This window comes from Nipponia nippon, unplaced genomic scaffold (assembly GCF_047370975.1).
Source record: "Nipponia nippon isolate SJK-2023a ecotype South Korea unplaced genomic scaffold, ASM4737097v1 scaffold_2, whole genome shotgun sequence".
NCBI lineage: Eukaryota > Metazoa > Chordata > Aves > Pelecaniformes > Threskiornithidae > Nipponia > Nipponia nippon.
In genome coordinates this window covers 16,783,094-16,796,664 of record NW_028262336.1, presented here as the reverse complement: position 1 = coordinate 16,796,664, position 13,571 = coordinate 16,783,094, and the positions used below count along the sequence as shown (strand labels likewise).

General features: G+C 47.6%; 1 protein-coding gene across 3 annotated transcripts; it reads left to right on the top strand.

The window, feature by feature from the left end:
• Positions 1–1,946: 1,946 nt before the first annotated feature.
• On the top strand, positions 1,947–9,639 carry ACP6 (acid phosphatase 6, lysophosphatidic). 3 transcript variants are annotated; one of them, XM_087759011.1, is made up of 10 exons: positions 1,947–2,131; positions 2,788–2,916; positions 3,010–3,140; positions 3,762–3,841; positions 4,643–4,730; positions 6,329–6,461; positions 7,194–7,294; positions 8,666–8,761; positions 8,974–9,139; positions 9,462–9,639. In XM_087759011.1, exons 1-10 carry the CDS (start codon positions 1,997–1,999, stop codon positions 9,600–9,602), a joined length of 1,200 nt encoding a protein of 399 aa, XP_087615137.1. In that variant the 5' UTR covers positions 1,947–1,996; the 3' UTR covers positions 9,603–9,639. The 3 variants fall into 3 exon arrangements, with proteins under 3 accessions (XP_087615137.1, XP_087615138.1, XP_087615136.1); XM_087759012.1 differs by having other exon boundaries at positions 1,947–2,188; positions 9,069–9,139; XM_087759010.1 differs by having other exon boundaries at positions 1,948–2,188.
• The last annotated feature ends 3,932 nt before the right edge of the window (positions 9,640–13,571 follow it).

The following is a 13,571-nucleotide window of genomic DNA, read 5'->3' as shown; positions in this document are numbered from 1 at the left end:
CTTGAAAGAGTAAAGAGAAGCAGGGGGGTGAGACAGAGAGGACAAGGGTAACCAAGAGAAGGAGAGCACCAAGAACCGTCAGCACTAGTAGGCAGAAAGGGGTGGGATAAAAGAGATCCTGGGAAAGCAGAGATCCAAACCCACAGCAAAAGAAGTACTGGAGCCTATAACACACATAAGGAGGCAGGATGGCAGACAAGGGGGAACACAGGAATCCCTAATAAATCTAAATTAAGCAGATGTGGTCTAAGGAACAAGCAAACTCCTTATTCCCTGATAAAAATACTACTTATGCAAGAGTGCCACCACCACCAAGTCTTGAACCAGAAGATTCACAGGAACCAAGGAGACAGGAACCTGTCGATTGCTTTATAATGTCCAAGAAAGGCTTTATGAATGCACAGCTCTCTAGCTTTCACATGTATCAAAGTTATTAGCTACTATGCTAAAAAAAGATGCTAAATAGCATTGAATTTGTGCAGACTCACTGGTCCTGCACATCGCTGCCAGGAAAGGAGAAGCAACAGTTTGAAGAGACGAGGAGCAGAACGTGCACCGCTAGGCGCTGGGTTCGCATTCACCCTGGAACAGCTTCACCGAGGGCTGCCAGGGGACGCCAAGAGGCAGCTCCGATGTTTGTTACAAACAGCCCTGAACCTCTCCAGGTAACATCAGGTTACCTACACGGCAGGGCCATGCCTTCACCCACCTCGCTGCTGCAGCCCATCTCCAGCCCTGGTAACGGCAGCGCTGTGCCGGCTCCCGAAGCCACGGTGGGGACAAGAAGCCAGACAAGACCAGGCCCACTGCTCCCTCCCAGGGTGTCTGCACCTGGGCATCCAAACTGGAAAAGACCGTGTTTAGTAAACTCACGGTGGAAAAAGCCCTCATTTAAACAAGAACAACAAACAAATTTCAGTTGCGACATTTAACACCAACCGCAAACCTTTGCTGGTGAGGTTAAGGAGGTGACCAAGCACAGGTGGGGAGAGAAACAAGCTACAGGGGTAACCAGCTGTTCCCTCCCTCGGCCAAACGTTGCCATTACGATATGAACGGGAGGGAAATTTCTCCTGCTGCTCATGCAACACCCACACAGGCCGATTAAAAGACCAAAGCGCTGTGTGCGTGTGACTGGCCCATATAAGACTTGAGCTGAACGCAACATCCTCCCCTCCCCAAAGTTTCCTTCCTAATCAACGAGCACAAGTCTTACGAGGAGCAGCTGAGGGAGCTGGGCTTGTTTAGCCTGGAGAAGAGGAGGCTGAGGGGAGACCTTATTGCTCTCTACAACCACCTGAAAGGAGGCTGTAGCGAGGTGGGGGTCGGTCTCTTCTCCCAAGTGACAAGCGATAGGACGAGAGTAAATAGCACCAGGGGAGGTTTAGGTTGGATATTAGGAAAAACTTCTTCACCGAAAGGGCAGTCAGGCACTGGAACAGGCTGCCCAGGGAGGTGGTTGAGTCCCCATCCCTGGAGGTATGGAAAGGATGGGTAGATGTGGTGCTTAGGGACGTGGTTTAGCGGTGGACTTGGCAGTGCTAGGTTAACTTGATGACCCTAAAGGTCTGTTCCAACCTAAACGATTCTGTGATTCCGTGACTCTAAGGGCTGTGAAGAGGAGGGTGCAAGCAGCCAGATGGGGAGGAACTCGGGCACCCCTCTCCCTCCTCGCAGGCCCTTCCACCGAAACGCACCGCTCCCGCGGCCAAGCGTGCCTTCCGAGGGAAAAGTTGGAAGGAAAAAAACCAAACAAACGGAAAAGACCCAAACAAACAAAAAAAAAAAACCCCAAACCCCACAGCCCAGCAGGACTTCCGGGGCTGCGGGCGGGGGAGACGCGGGGCGGGGGGCCCCCCGCGGCGCGGTGCCCGCTGGGAGCTGTAGTCCGCCGGCCCGGTCCCGCCGCTCATCGGAGCCGGCGAGGGGCCTCTGCTTCCCGTCGGCCCCCGCGCTCACCGGCCGGCCGGGCCGCGGCGGTGCCGGCGCCGCCGCCATGGGCTGGGGGAGCCGCCTGGGTCTGCTGGGCGGCCTGGCCCTGTGGGCGCAGCGGCGGCGGGCAGCGGCGGCCGCCGCCCGGGATGGCGGCGCGGGCGGGGAGCGGCGGGAGCTGGAGCTGCAGCTGGTGCAGGTGGTTTTCCGGCACGGGGCGCGCACCCCGCTGCGGCCCCTCCCGGGGGCAGCGCCGGTGAGGAGGGGACCGGGACCGGGACGGGGGCGGCCGGGGCTGCGGTTGCTGCCCTGGCCCCGCGCCGGCGGGGTGCCCGGTTAGAAGCGGAGCGGCGACGGCTTGGTCCCGCTGGCTGTGCGCGGGGAGCCCCCCGCCGCGGCCGCGGGAGCCCTCGGAGGGAGGGCGCGGGGCCGCGGCGGCGGTAACGCCCGTTGCGGCTGCTCCCCGGGACTCGGCCCTCCCCGCAGCACGGCGCGTCGCAGCAGGGCCGCGGCGGAGCTGCGCTTACTTGCCTCGGCGGCAGCGTGATCGATCCCCCTTCCCCGTCGCCTCCGACGAGGCGGCCTCTTGGGCTGGCGGCTAGGAGCGAAGGTTTTCGGTGTGTAACAAATAGCAGCAATGACCGTTTCCTACAGGTTCTTCTGCTCCACATCACCTGTGCACGGCGCGCAGCAGATCGGCAGCGCCAAGGTGCCGCACCGCGCGCGCCGTACGAGGCGATGGCCTTGGCTCTGTGTTGCGTTATTGGCAAGGCAGCGCAGAGTAACAGTCCAGCATTAGTTTAGTGCTCTTGAAAGTCCTCGTTTTTCACTGAAGCGCTGTTTGTTTTGAAACAGGTGGAATGGCATCCCGGTCTTCTAGATGTACCTGCTCAGACTAAGTTTGATTACCTGGTGACTGACCTAAATGGGGGACCTCAACCTCCCTCACCCTACGAGGAGCAATACAAGAAGACCACGTTCAAGGTGAGGCTGTCTTGCACAGGGGTTGTGTGTTCCCTCTGTCGACTTGTGTGTTTCCATATGCCACTGGAGACTCTTCCTTTTCCTTGCACTTAGGGTGGTGCAATTGCAGGACAGCTGACAACAGTAGGGATGCAGCAGATGTTCGCCCTGGGGGAAAGGCTGAGGAGGAGCTACGTGGAAGAAGCCAACTTTCTCTCGCCAACATTTAAGCCTGCTGAGGTTTTGTGAGTCTCAGTTCCCTCCTGAACCTTCCCTTGCTTCCTCCCTCCTAACAAGTAGCCCTGTGCTAGGGAGAATTTCTGACCAGCACACTTCTCCACCCTAAAGCAGGCTGGCTGGGCCCCGGGCCTTCATTTTTGCTCAGCCGGCAGAGCCCAGTACAAGAACTCACTTGTGACACAAAGCATCCAATTCCCCAGCAGTCCTGAAAGTGATGCCAGGGACAGATTCATCTCACCTAGGTTTAGCCATTGGCAGTGGTATTACACACTTTTACAGTGAGTGAAGAGAAACAGGCATTTCTGGAGCACAGTTTAACTCACTGTAGATTAAATAGCTGAAGTTCAGTGAGATGAAGCACACCGCTGCTGTTCACAGCAGTAATGTTGGGAATGTCTGGTTAGGATGAGATAAAAATTACACCAGAGAAGTGCCAATTTGTTATCTCCAACTGCCTTTAAAGGGCAGTTCAGACATAGGTGTCTATAGCAAGGCAAGATGAGTCCCACCACAGGTTTCCAAAGCCATAGTGAAAGAACCCTCAGTTCCAGCAAGTCCTCCCCAGCTGCAGCCACGTCCACATGAAGGAGAAAGTGCTATCTCACAAACTGCTTTCTCTCTTTCAGCATCCGATCCACTAATATTTTCCGGAATCTGGAGTCCACACGGTGCCTGCTAGCTGGGCTGTACCAACAGCAGAAAGAAGGTTGGGGAGACTTCTGAGCAGTGTCTTTCCTTCTCAGTCTTCCCTAGATGCACACACCTCGCCCATCCCAACTCTCTCTGGCTCCTGGTCGTTTCTTCTTCCCCGGTTCTTTGCACCTGGCCCTCTTCCCCATACTCTCCTGGTTCTGTATGTTCTTTATCAACTTGTCACTTACTCCCTCTCTTTGTGTAGCTTTCTGCTGGTGCTCAGCTTGGATCTCTTGCCATGAATGCTGCAATTTCAGACCTACAGAGGAGGTTAGCATTAACCCACTTCAGAATCAAGAGGGCAAAAGTTACAGATCCAATGTTAATCTGAAAAAAGTTTCTCAGAGAAACCCAAGCGTCTCAGCCATAGGAGTACCAAGATCCTTACCTGGAGTAGCTTTCAGCTGTATTCCTACAGTGGACAACTACTTGTATGTCCTAGAAATACGCTCTGGGTTTTAAAGATCTCACCTCTGCTCCCTCCGTATTCAGTTCCAGGAATAAATAGCAGAAGTGACTTGCCAGAACTCCTTATGCCTCGTGACACAGAAACTAATTTTTGTCACGTAGAAACACTAGGAAAAAACAAACACACGACTAGAAAGCTTTACAAGGTGCACAGCAGACATCCCTGTGGAATTAAATGCTGCGTGCACAGAAACAAGCACAGTGGCTTGTGTTGCAGGTGCTAGCTCAGGGGGAATTGCTAGTTGACAACAATGGACTTGAGCACAAAGACTGTGGGAGTGATTAAAGCAGCCTAAAGACACACAGAGGCACTAGTGATCACAGAAGTTTCCTTCTCCTTCCACAGGATCTGTTGTCATTGTCACTGACGAAGCAAGCTCTGAAATCCTCTACCCCAATTACCACAACTGCCAGCGCCTGAAATGCTTGAGCAGGTAATTGCCAGCCAGACCTCCCCATATGATTTCACTGCTGTTTCATTTCAGCAGTAATAATTTAAAACAACACATTTTCTTCCCATTTCCCAATTTCTTCCCCTGCCACTTACTGTTTTTTTGGGAATGGTTAGCTAGCATATAAAATACTCAGTGAGCAGCATCGTATACCAAGCAGTGGCACCAGAAGAAAAAAAAAAATTAGAGACTTTTTCTTGAAAGACCAATTTAATTTAGTCTGTGTCTAGCAAACACTCATTACTAGCTGATGTACAGCTATTCTGCAGCGTTGCTGCAGGGCAGAATTAACGTCATCTACATCCCTTAGCAAGCCTTTCAAGTGTGAACATATTGGGCCTCCTTTTTATATTCTGCTTCTGGTTTGGGGGTTATTACAACATTCCTGTCACATTTATACCTTGAAGAAACTGAAATATACTCAGCCTTGACACATTTAACAAAGACTAATGAAGTAAAATAAGGAACATTCTACGCAGAAAAAAACCTCATGTTTGCGGAGTCAAGTGAATGTTGGTGCCAGGTTGGGCATGGGTGGAAACTGAAGAAGAGAGGCAAATGTATTACAGTTTGGCTGGATTATACATTAGCATATTTTTGTCCAAAATTCAAGAGTTGTCAGAATTCACTCGCAAAAGCTCGTTACATAATGCTTGACTCCGCAGGCAAAGGGTTGTTCTTGACAGCGGTGAGGTGATGGCCCATAGAAGTAGTTCATTCAGCCTCCCCTAGTAACATCAACTGTCCAAAAAGCGAGTAAACTGCCAAGCTCTTCCGCTCCCTGCCCCCCAGCCCACCAACCGAGCATAGTTTGTGACCATGTCAAAGTGGATTTTTTTTTAAGCTGCAGTAAGCAGCACTGCCTCAGCTTACAGGCTACCTATGCCAGAGCTTCTAGCACATTTGATTTCAAACAGAAACTAGAGCTGTTCCTAAAAAAATAAAAAGCAAACTTAAACTTTTCCCACCTCCTCCCCAACAAATCAAGATCAGAGAAAACAAAACCTATGCAACATATTTTGCTTGAAGTACATGGCCATTCTCAGCCTAACTTTTTAAAACAAAATTTAAAACAGTGTAAAGAGGCAAATGGCTTCTAACAAAGCGTGAGGTGAATTTAAGCTACAAGTAAGTAGATGTTTCCCTTTTCCCACACCATATGGCAATCAGTTCAAAGCTTCTACCCTTTCTTCTTTCATGAGGCAGTTCAAGGCTACTCCCCGAAGACACAGACTTGTACTGTTCCAGTATGACCAGATCTGTTAACTGATACTCAGCCCTTGCTTATGGGAACCACTTCTGAGGTGTTCACATCTCATCTTAATTTTTAACCCTGCCTCTGTGAGAGCCAATAGTCAGCTCCGATCCTTGACATCTAGACACAGTGTCTGTCCGCTCTGCAACTGAGACTCCCAACATCAGGAATTCCTCAGTATCCTGTGGCGCTTCTCTTCTGCCCCTCACTGATGTGAGACAACTCCACTGGGCTGGGGTCACAAAAAAAACAAAAAACCAAAAAGATAGAAAGTCTGACGTGTGAAAAGATTTTGTTGTGTTTTGTTTTCTTAATTCCCTGACAGGCATAAGTTGAAGAATGCTCTGCAACAGCCAGGTATCTCCGATGACTTGAAAACAATTAAGGAGAAGATGGGTATTGATGGCGATAAGTCCGTGGATTTTCTTCTCCTCCTTGACAACATTCTTGCTGAGCAGGTGAGCTGAGCAGTTCTGTTGCACCGTCACAGAAAGAAACATCCCTTTACCATGCATATGGAGGAAATCAGAGTGCCAACACCCACTGATACCAGTGGGTACCCCAGTACCTTTCTATGCAATCCAGAAAGTTTATAGAAATAGCATGGACTTTTTAAAAAGCAAAATACGGAGTCAGCCTTGCTCTAGGATGGATGAAGACTCATCTCCAGTATTTATGTTCTTACCTTGAAATCCAATATCTCTCCAAGTGTAATGAAGTAGAGCTAAGAGAGCAGTTGGGCCTTGCTTACCCCATTAGAAAGTGCTTTCCGTTTTCTGGCAGTCATCAGCTAATAGAGTCATCTTAATCCTGGTTCCAGCATACTACCCGTGAGCCAGATTGCTTCTGCTACTGGAAGGGAGCTGGGTGTATTTGTAGCCCCCTTAGTACCTCTGTTTTGCTGGAGCTAATGGTAATTGGTCTGGCTGCCGGTTGAATAGCTCAAGGCGTTACGCCCCCTTCACGTAGAAATATATCCTCAAGAACAAACATCCATCCTTTTGGTACACGGAGCAAGTCTGTGTGCTTAAAACCATCCTAGAACTCCTCACACGAATACTGTAGTACAATACTGTAGCACAAATACTGTGACACCAACAGCAGTTTTCTGTGGGCAGTCATCCATGTGTCTTCAGGCTGGGTTCAGAACGGGTCGAACCCTATTGTTACACTACATCTTCTCCTTCCAGGTGCACAATTTGCCAAGCTGCCCTGTGCTGAAGCACTTTCAGCAGACAGTTGAGCGTCGATCTGTTGACTCGCTGCTTTTCCTTCTGGAAGACGGTTCAAGGTGATTGCCTGTATCCATGCCTCCAGCCTTAAGGGTTGTCTTAGGCTTAGCCAGGGCGGATGAGCTACGCCAGCTCACTGCGGCAGACAGAAGTCCTTTCTGATCTGCTGCATTCCCCCACCAGAGGCTACTGCCCCCTCACGAGGTCTGTGCCTCAGCCATCTCAGCGTAAAGTCCAGTGCCTTGAGTCAGGAACATGAGCTAGGACAGAGGGGTCCAGCCGGAGGAGGCCAAGATGTGGGCTTACGTCCTGTTTTGCTGACAGTCACGGAGAGCAGTCTCCGAGGAACAGGAGTAAGCCACTGAGGTAAGCAGTGAATGCCTCAGTTGCCACAGTTGTTTAAGCGAACCTGTGTCAAAGGCAAAAGCAGAAGAGAATAGGAGATGCTTCCAGCCTGAGCACTGAGGCTGCGCGGGCGAGGCTGCCCTTGCAGATGCACAACTACAACCTGAATTCCAGCCTGGGAGGTTTATCCCAGGGATGGCACCTGCACAGCTGGGCCGAGAAGCGTTGGTGCTAGTGGAAAAAGTGATGCCAGGCCCTGCACACATGTAACTACTTGCAAAAGAATCTGCTGCTACATGCAGTTAATCACCTCCTCCACAGTTGTTTGTAAAGGTGGCTGATTTGCTAGCCTAGCAGCCATTTTCCTTTCGGATTCCTTTGCAGCTGCCATATTCACTGGCTCTTCTCAGGTGGTGGTGTAGGACTGCCTTTTCTGTTAGGGCAGTCGCCCTTAGCCTTTTCTTTAACTTGTATTAAGAGATCTCGGGTACTGAAAGACTGATTTCCCCCACTGCCACAACACCCGGGAGAGCCACAGTTGCACTCATCCTCCATTTCCACTGATGTATTCATTAGGTAGAGGGAGTTTCTTCAGAAGTTGTCTAAAGATCTCCTCTTTGTTCAACACAGGGATAAAACCTAATTTTTAAATATAGCCGCCACCTTCTTGAATCCCACCCTTCCCCTCCCCGCCAAAGACCCCAGCCACTTCAGTTGCTGTTTTGCAGTCAACTACAGTCATCTTCCCTAGCTGAAAACCATGCATCCAAAAATCACAACTAGGGAAACAAAACAGCATAGAGAACATCAAGGAGTTTCTAGATTTCCCTTTATGTGGGCCACACCTCATGAGACTGCTTGTTAGCACCTCTCCCCTCCCAATCTGCAATCACATTAGAATCTCTGCAGTGACTATGCAACTGCTGAAACAAAAATTAATCACAGGAATTGCATTTAATAGTTCTTAGCTACACTCAATACATGTTATCAATTTGTAAGAGAAAAGCAAGTTCCCAAGCGTTCATTTGAAATTATTTAATTTGAAAGTTTATCAACTAGTAGATTTATTTCTGCTTCTTTTATAGAGAAGTTCTTCAGATGAGCGTCGGTCTCCTTTTCCGTACCTTACAGAAGAACATTACAGAAGCAGTAGATCCCTCATCTCCAGCTGAAAAGGCCAGGTACAGGGCAGATCTCTTCCTCTGATCGTTATAAATTCTGACTTGCTGTCAGTGTGAAAAGCTGGTTCAGAAAAGATGTTGAATGTGTGGGTAAAGAGAACGAGTGCTCATCTGCTAGAAAAAGCATGAGTGCTACTGGCTGTCCACGGAGGAACACAGCTAACATTTTAGGTTTGGGTTTGTTTTTCTTTTTTTTCTTCCCTTTTTATCAGAAAGCTCATTCTCTATGCTTCTCATGACGTTACCCTTATTCCTCTCCTGGTGGCACTGGGCACCTTTGATCACAAGTGGCCACCTTATGCTGCAGATGTGACCCTGGAACTGTATCAGGACCGGCAGTCCAAAGAGTGGTTTGTTCGCGTGTCTTACCACGGAGAGGTAAGGTCCCAGGGGAAGTCCACCATACAAATTTTGGGCTTTTGGTTTTGCCATGCGTGCGTGTAAAGCTGTGAAACAAGACTTCTTCCGAGCATGCCGTCAAGCCAGATAACAGAGTAAGACACCTACAGCACATCCGTGGTAGCCAAGATACCTTTTCTGTTGAGCTGGCTATTGATCTAGCGTGAGTTTAGGCAAAGACTTTTAACCTCTGCCTTTCTGTCATTGCCTCGACTAGCGTATTTCCCTGCCACAGAATGTATCAGTATCAGCAAAAAAGGCAATGCACAAGATGTGTGATTTTGTCTCTTTGCCGTTGCAGGAGCAAGTGGTGAAAGGATGTAAAGCACGTCTCTGCCCACTCGAAGAATTTCTAGAAGTTCTTTCACAGTACTCGGTCAGTCCAGAGGAGTACAATAACCTGTGCTCCCAAATGCAGGGGAATCAGCAAACTGACTCATGAATAAGTTGTCTTAAATTAAAATTTGTTTATTGTCACAGTCTTTGACTATTTTTCTTTATATTCCTGCCAGCCTTCCCTATTCTAAAGATGTTTTAGATGAGTGGACTTTTTCCTACCAGACACAGGGTGGCACAGTGTCACTTTTCACTGTTAGCAGCAAGACGAAAGAAGCCACGTAACAGAATGGCTCGCGTTTGCTTCCGAGTATTCACAAAAGCACGGAGAGGCTGCAAACAGCAAGGGAGAAAACAGACCTTTTAAAATTGCCCTGCTGCTTCAGGAATATGACAGAAAACATAACTGTTCCTCATATGCTGGGACTGTGGGATGAACCTCAGCTTGCTCTGTGCTACCAGACTTGAGAGCTTTAACATAATGATTGGTTTTATGTATGGCGAACTGCAGAAGCCACTGTACCTTTCCCTTTCTTTTGTCGTGTTGGAGGGTTGCTCTGCAGACAGATGAACCTCCCAAAATTGCATAGCATTTAGCTACCCCATCTTCTTGAGGGCATTTTTGTGCACACAAAACCTCTCCAAAAGGGACAGAAAGCCTCCAAACCTCTTCCCTGCATGCCTGTAATTATGGAAATTCTGCTGTGAACATGCAAAACAACCACAGTGGGCCAAGGACAAGAACATGCACTCTTGGTGAACTCTGCTTAAATGTGCTTTAAACAAGGAAGTCCAGGGAGCTGCTACTGACTTCAGCTTTGAGCAGTGTTGCATCTATTTTGCACTTGCTGAAACAGGAAAACACTGGCGTAGCCAACAGAAGTACTTCGTACTTCTAGCTGAGATGGTGACACTTTTTCCTGTAAGACTGTACTAAGGATCACTGTGTTGCCAAAATCCCCATTTTTCAATCAGTAAATAAAACTTGAATCCTGACCTACTTTCTCTGGGATATGTAAAGGCTAAAATAGGGGGACCGCTTATTAAAACGGCCCTGCAGTTTTGGTTCTGCGTTACCCCTTCTCACTTAGCGAAAACAGACTGCAGTGGTGTTAGTGCAAGTCATTGACAGGTATGTGACTGGAGGCACTACAGTACCTTCTCCCTGAGAAGCGTGGGCTGGATTTACCTCTACTCTTTCATTAGCCTGCCCCCACCACAATTACATGTTGACACCACGCACAGCAAACAGAATAATTTGAATACTAAATACATTGCTGGAGGTCTCACTGAACTGCTATTAGAAGCTGTCAAAAAAGCAAACAAAACATTGTTATTTTCCACCAAGTTTTTATACAGCCTAAAAACATAATGCCGTTATATAAAAATCAATGGCCTACCCTTGCTTAAGAACACTGTGTTCTACTCTACTCGAGCTCTCTCTTATGCACGGTATAAAGTATTTGGAGAACGGCAACGGAAACATTAGGCATACGATTGCAAGTTATTTGTGAGGCACGGACTGCTTGGGAAAAGGGTATCAGGGAACAGCATCAGAAACTTTGGCCATACCAGTAGACAAAGGGGGAATTCGCATACTTTCTCCTAAACAAGAGCCAGGAGCATCTCCCAGCAAAAAACTGACCAGCAACCAGGTTAAAAATTGCAACATGGTCAAGACCCACAGAACTTGGTAGCGCGAGCTGTCCTCGTGCACAAAAGACTGTTACACAGCATGGAAGAGCTGAAGCATTTGTGAGAACATGGAATAAAAATTTCCAGAAATCAGCAACTTCCCAAGGAACCAGTGCATTTACAGGAATACGGCGACTATTTGCAAGAGCTGGGAGAGACACAAATCCCAGGGGACAGAAAAAGAAATCCAAAACTTTCTTACCCTGAGCTGTTAATAGGAGAACTGCTGACATAAGCAGCTAATGTGTTCAACCTCAGGTTCCCTCAAACTTGAGCTGGAGCTGCTAACCCAAGTTCATCTGCCTCCCTTGCTATTTTAGTCCAATGCAGTTAATGCAGGTTGGTCAACTTAAACCTAAAAGACTGTTTTTTTCCATTTTGCATTGCAAACCTATCCTCATATAGTAGGTTTCATTTAAGGCAGCGTTAGTATAGTAGGTAATTGGCAGGAAAGATGTCAACCTAAATTTAGGTTTTGTTTTCACCTCACGTAAAACATCATATTTTAAAGTTTCCAGTATCCCAGAGAAAACAGCATCGCTTTTCTTTCCCACCTCATGCTCTGACTCAATCATAAGCTTAGAACCTGCGTGCGTAATGAGTCATGAGGACCTACATCTCTGGCATGAAAGGTTTGCTGTTTGAAAGTCAAAAGGAGATCAAGCGGATAGCGAGCTTGGTATGTTTGTCAATAAACCCAACATAACAAAGCTAGCCGTTTGGGTTTGGGTCTTTTTAAGGCCTGAAGAACACTCCTGATAATGCGCTTTAACCTTAGGCATAAAAATATGATAAAACTAGGTGTTACACATCTACCAGAACAAACGGCATTAACAGAAATGATTGGAAAGCACATGTACTCACCAAAAACTGAAAAATCTTTCAATTAGAGGTCACCTCGCCAGAAAGATGACACAGCACATATGCAAGACAACTTACCTTTTTTAGGTTAAGAATTACTACCAATCGATACAGTGAAGTGCGCTCTACTAAATACAGGCATACATCAAACATGGATCGTTTCTGCTCGAGAAGTATCAAAGTAGGGAACAGGTTTCAGCCAACAGCCTGCCAAGGCTGCACGAGGAAAGCATTCACCATCGTGAGTGCAGAAGAGCACCACCAATGAAACGTAGCCTTTTCTGCCACCAGAATGAAACCCAGTGTAGTAGACAGTCAGTGTACCAAGCACCACAAAATTAAGCCCTGCGTGTACCATATTTGTAGTAGTCCCAACACTTTGGTATAACAAATACTGCGTTCCAACAGTTTAAGAAGTGTGTTTAGGATTCGCACTTACCCTCAGGAAGAGTCGGGCACCCACATCTACTCCAAGTCAGGATACAGGTATTGTGTACCAGAAGCACCACCGGCATTCAAATCCCAACCAAGATTGATACAGATAAGATCTCCACATACTGGTCTGTCTTCTGAAATGTTACCCATTAGATACCACTAGGAGGTCAGGACTAAACTCGCAAGGCTGGCTACTTGCTTGTCACGTTCTTTGGTAGATTAGCTAGCCCATGATACAGATACAAAGCTCGAGTTTATTTGGACGGTGCTTAAAACTGCCAGTGTACTTCACAGATGACCTGTTTGCAACAGTCTACTACTTTAAAACAAACAGATTTCAAATATTTTAAACTTTTGATTTAGCAGGCGCATTACTTTGCGTTTCAGAAGTTCACCATCTGCTGGGTTTACCTTTTAAGTCTCTCCGCACTCCGGCTGCGCGGCCATCTGGGATGAGATAATTTGAACAGCAGACTGTTTCCTCCCATGTTACTAGAGAGGAAGAGCAGCCAAGCATGTATGAATAAAGTCTATTTCATTCTTTCAAACAAAGGTGGAGGAGGATGATTTGAAAGTTAAATAAAAAAAAAAAAAAAAAAAGAGGAGGGGGAGGGGAAGAAAACTAAAAATGGCAACCCCACTTTCCGTCTTCAACTGCACCATGACTACCAGAGCTGAGTCACAGTTACTATTGATTATAAACAAGCAGGAGAGAACAGAGCCTGACTTACAGATCCCAAGGTGAATTTGCAAGGCTGGCAGCTAAAAAGCTTTTTCATTTAGGAAGCAAAAACGGGAGAAGTAGAATTAGAGCAAAACAGCCTACGTCTACCGAGTTGCTTTTCCAACCGGAGCCAGCTAAGGCATTAGCATCTCTTGTCCATCACCTGGTGCAAACCAGGCAACTCCACTGAGGTTAAGTGCACCTACGCGGACTCAGGAGAATCCACGTCTTCTGCATTTTCTGTAGGGAAAAAATCTCATTAAGATACCAAATACCAGCATCTTAAGTCAGATGGACACAGAAGGAACTTTAATTGCCCAGCATCTTTAAAATGTATCCTTTCGCTAGCAAGTGGCTTTG